Source organism: Pristiophorus japonicus, unplaced genomic scaffold (genome assembly GCF_044704955.1).
Source record: "Pristiophorus japonicus isolate sPriJap1 unplaced genomic scaffold, sPriJap1.hap1 HAP1_SCAFFOLD_391, whole genome shotgun sequence".
Taxonomy (NCBI): domain Eukaryota; kingdom Metazoa; phylum Chordata; class Chondrichthyes; family Pristiophoridae; genus Pristiophorus; species Pristiophorus japonicus.
This window is the reverse complement of record NW_027253772.1, coordinates 357,667-361,616: the sequence shown is the minus strand read 5'-3', so window position 1 is coordinate 361,616 and position 3,950 is coordinate 357,667. Positions and strand designations below refer to the sequence as shown.

General features: G+C 56.8%; 1 protein-coding gene across 1 annotated transcript in view; it reads left to right on the top strand.

The window, feature by feature from the left end:
- Positions 1 to 3,294: 3,294 nt before the first annotated feature.
- LOC139250568 (active breakpoint cluster region-related protein-like) overlaps positions 3,295 to 3,950 on the top strand; it is a 76,775-nt gene continuing 76,119 nt past the window's right edge. The window contains exon 1 of the mRNA XM_070872962.1: positions 3,295 to 3,370. Within this exon, the coding sequence (XP_070729063.1) occupies positions 3,295 to 3,370 (76 nt within the window). The remainder of the gene's footprint in view (positions 3,371 to 3,950) is intronic.

Genomic DNA, 3,950 nt, shown 5'->3' with positions numbered 1-3,950 from the left:
GGTTCCAGGATAGATCTCCAAGGGGAGGTTCTAGGATAGATCTCCAAGGGGAGGTTCTCGGATAGATCTCCAAGGGGAGATTCCAGGATAGATCTCCAAGGGGAGGTTCTAGGATAGATCTCCAAGGGGAGGTTCCAGGATAGATCTCAAAGGGGAGGTTCTAGGATAGATCTCCAAGGGGAGGTTCAAGGATAGATCTCCAAGGGGAGGTTCTAGGATAGATCTCCAAGGGGAGGTTCAAGGATAGATCTCCAAGGGGAGGTTCTAGGATAGATCTCCAAGGGGAGGTTCAAGGATAGATCTCCAAGGGGAGGTTCCAGGATAGATCTCCAAGGGGAGGTTCCAGGATCGATCTCCAAGGGGAGGTTCTAGGATAGATCTCCAAGGGGAGGTTCAAGGATAGATCTCCAAGGGGAGGTTCTAGGATAGATCTCCAAGGGGAGGTTCTAGGATAGATCTCCAAGGGGAGGTTCTAGGATAGATCTCCAAGGGGAGGTTCCAGGATAGATCTCCAAGGGGAGGTTCTAGGATAGATCTCCAAGGGGAGGTTCTCGGATAGATCTCCAAGGGGAGATTCCAGGATAGATCTCCAAGGGGAGGTTCTAGGATAGATCTCCAAGGGGAGGTTCCAGGATAGATCTCAAAGGGGAGGTTCTAGGATAGATCTCCAAGGGGAGGTTCCAGGATAGATCTCCAAGGGGAGGTTCTAGGATAGATCTCCAAGGGGAGGTTCCAGGATAGATCTCCAAGGGGAGGTTCTAGGATAGATCTCCAAAGGGAGGTTCCAGGATAGATCTCCAAGGGGATGTTCCAGGATAGATCTCCAAGGGGAGGTTCTAGGATAGATCTCCAAGGGGAGGTTCAAGGATAGATCTCCAAGGGGAGGTTCTAGGATAGATCTCCAAGGGGAGGTTCAAGGATAGATCTCCAAGGGGAGGTTCTAGGATAGATCTCCAAGGGGATGTTCTAGGATAGATCTCCAAGGGGATGTTCCAGGATAGATCTCCAAGGGGAGGTTCTAGGATAGATCTCCAAGGGGAGGTTCAAGGATAGATCTCCAAGGGGAGGTTCTAGGATAGATCTCCAAGGGGAGGTTCCAGGATAGATCTCCAAGGGGATGTTCTAGGATAGATCTCCAAGGGGAGGTTCCAGGATAGATCTCCAAGGGGAGGTTCTAGGATAGATCTCCAAGGGGAGGTTCTAGGATAGATCTCCAAGGGGAGGTTCTAGGATAGATCTCCAAGGGGAGGTTCAAGGATAGATCTCCAAGGGGAGGTTCTAGGATAGATCTCCAAGGGGAGGTTCTAGGATAGATCTCCAAGGGGAGGTTCTAGGATAGATCTCCAAGGGGATGTTCCAGGATAGATCTCCAAGGGGATGTTCTAGGATAGATCTCCAAGGGGATGTTCTAGGATAGATCTCCAAGGGGAGGTTCAAGGATAGATCTCCAAGGGGAGGTTCTAGGATAGATCTCCAAGGGGAGGTTCTAGGATAGATCTCCAAGGGGATGTTCTAGGATAGATCTCCAAGGGGAGGTTCTAGGATAGATCTCCAAGGGGAGGTTCTAGGATAGATCTCCAAGGGGAGGTTCAAGGATAGATCTCCAAGGGGAGGTTCTAGGATAGATCTCCAAGGGGAGGTTCTAGGATAGATCTTTGGGGGGGTCATCAGAGGGAACAATGCAGGGGCCGGAAGAGAAGCCACTGCGGGGGATTCTCTCGCTATGATCGGACCGGTAAGACACAAGGAGGAGGACATCACCCTCGGCTGTTATTTTACCGCAGGAAGCCTCGGGAACACCAGCCTGATGACCGTGGAATCCTCGGCGACGAACCTGGTGGTGAGTGACCGTAAAACCGGGCGGAGTCGGGTCGACGGGATCAAAGGTCGCAACCTCTGCCACGGGCGTGAGCGAGTCGCTCCCCTCAGAATTCCCAGAGTGCACCGGGGCCACGGCCCTGGGGGGCAAAGCCCCCGGGCCCTGCCGACGTCCCGTTGCGCCGGCCTCGAGCGCGCAGGAAGATACCACGAGTGACGAATGCGTGAAACGAGCCTGCCATTCCGCGAAGGGCGTCTTTATTTATCCCTCGGCCATGTTGGTCGAGGGGTCGAGGGATAACTATCTGCCCCAGGACTCCGGGGAGAACTCCCCATTGCACTGCAGCGGCCCTGGGATCGTGCACAGTGCTCCCTCAGTACTGCCCCTCCGACAGTGCAGCGCTCCCTCAGTACTGCCCCTCCGACAGTGCGGCACTCCCTCAGTACTGCCCCTCCGACAGTGCGGCACTCCCTCAGTACTGGCCCTCCGACAGTGTGGCACTCCCTCAGTACTGCCCCTCCGACAGTGCGGCACTCCCTCAGCACTCCCTCAGTACTGCCCCTCCGACAGTGCGGCACTCCCTCAGTACTGCCCCTCCGACAGTGCAGCACTCCCTCAGTACTGCCCCTCCGACAGTGCGGCGCTCCCTCATTACTGCCCCTCCGACAGTGCGGCGCTCCCTCATTACTGCCCCTCCGACAGTGCGGTGCTCCCTCAGTACTGCCCCTCCCACAGTGCGGCGCTCCCTCAGTACTGCCCCTCCGACAGTGTGGCACTCCCTCAGTACAGCCCCTCCGACAGTGCGGCACTCCCTCAGTACCCCCCCTCCGACAGTGCAGCACTCCCTCAGTACTGCCCCTCCGACAGTGCGGCACTCCCTCAGTACTGCCCCTCCTACAGTGCAGCACTCCCTCAGTACTGCCCCTCCGACAGTGCGGCACTCCTCAGTACTGCCCCTCCAACAGTGCAGAGCTCCCTCAGTACTGCCCCTCCGACAGTGCGGCACTCCCTCAGTGCTGCCCCTCCGACAGTGCAGAGCTCCCTCAGTACTGACCCTCCGACAGTGCGGCACTCCCTCAGTACTGGTAACCGGGGAGTGTCGGCCTGGATTATGAGGGTTCGACCCCTGGCTCAGGCGAGGGAGAGAGAGAGTTGGTGGCTGATGGGAGCAAGACTTTTCCAGGAATACCAGACGCAACGACCCTTGACCTGCAGTCGGACCAGTGTCCGTGACCCTTGACCCCCCCCCCCAGATGACCGACCGAGCTTGAGCCACGAGTGGGGCCTGAGGGAGAGGGCGGAGGTGGAAGGGGGTGAGCGGGGGAGGGGACGGAGGGTGGGGGGATGGGGTTGGAGGGAGGGAGGGAGTGTGGAGGGATGGGGTGGTTTGAGGCCCGGGGATTCGGCCTCTCTTGCCTGACTCTCGATCTGCTCCCCAGGCCTGTGGTCCCGTGGCACAGCCCTGCATCTCCAACATGCACCTGGGAGGCATCTGCTATCTCTTCGATGACATGCTGCGGCCCTTCAGCACGATGAGACCCGCAGACGTTGGTAAGTGACGTTCACTGAGAGAGAGAGAGAGAGAGAGAGAGAGAGAGGGAGGGAGAGAGTGAGAGAGTGAGAGAGAGACAGAGGGAGAGGGAGAGGGAGAGAGAGAGAGACAGAGAGAGAGAGAGCGAGATAGAGAGAGAGACAGAGAGAGAGAGGGAGGGAGAGGGAGGGAGAGGGAGAGAGAGAGGGAGAGAGAGAGAGAGAGAGAGAGAGAGACAGAGGGAGAGGGAGAGGGAGAGAGAGAGAGAGAGAGAGAGAGCGAGATAGAGAGAGAGACAGAGAGAGAGAGAGAGGGAGAGAGAGAGAGAGACAGAGGGAGAGAGACAGAGAGAGAGAGAGGGAGAGAGAGAGAGATAGTCAGAGGGAGAGAGAGAGAGAGACAGAGACAGAGAGAGAGGGAGAGAGAGAGAGAGAGAGAGGAGAGACAGAGAGAGAGGGGAGAGAGAGAGAGAGTGAGAGAGAGAGACAGAGAGAGAGGGAGAGAGTGAGAAGAGTGAGAGAGAGACAGAGGGAGAGGAGAGAGAGAGAGACAGAGAGAGAGAGAGCAAGATAGAGAGAGAGACAGAGAGAGAGAGGGAGG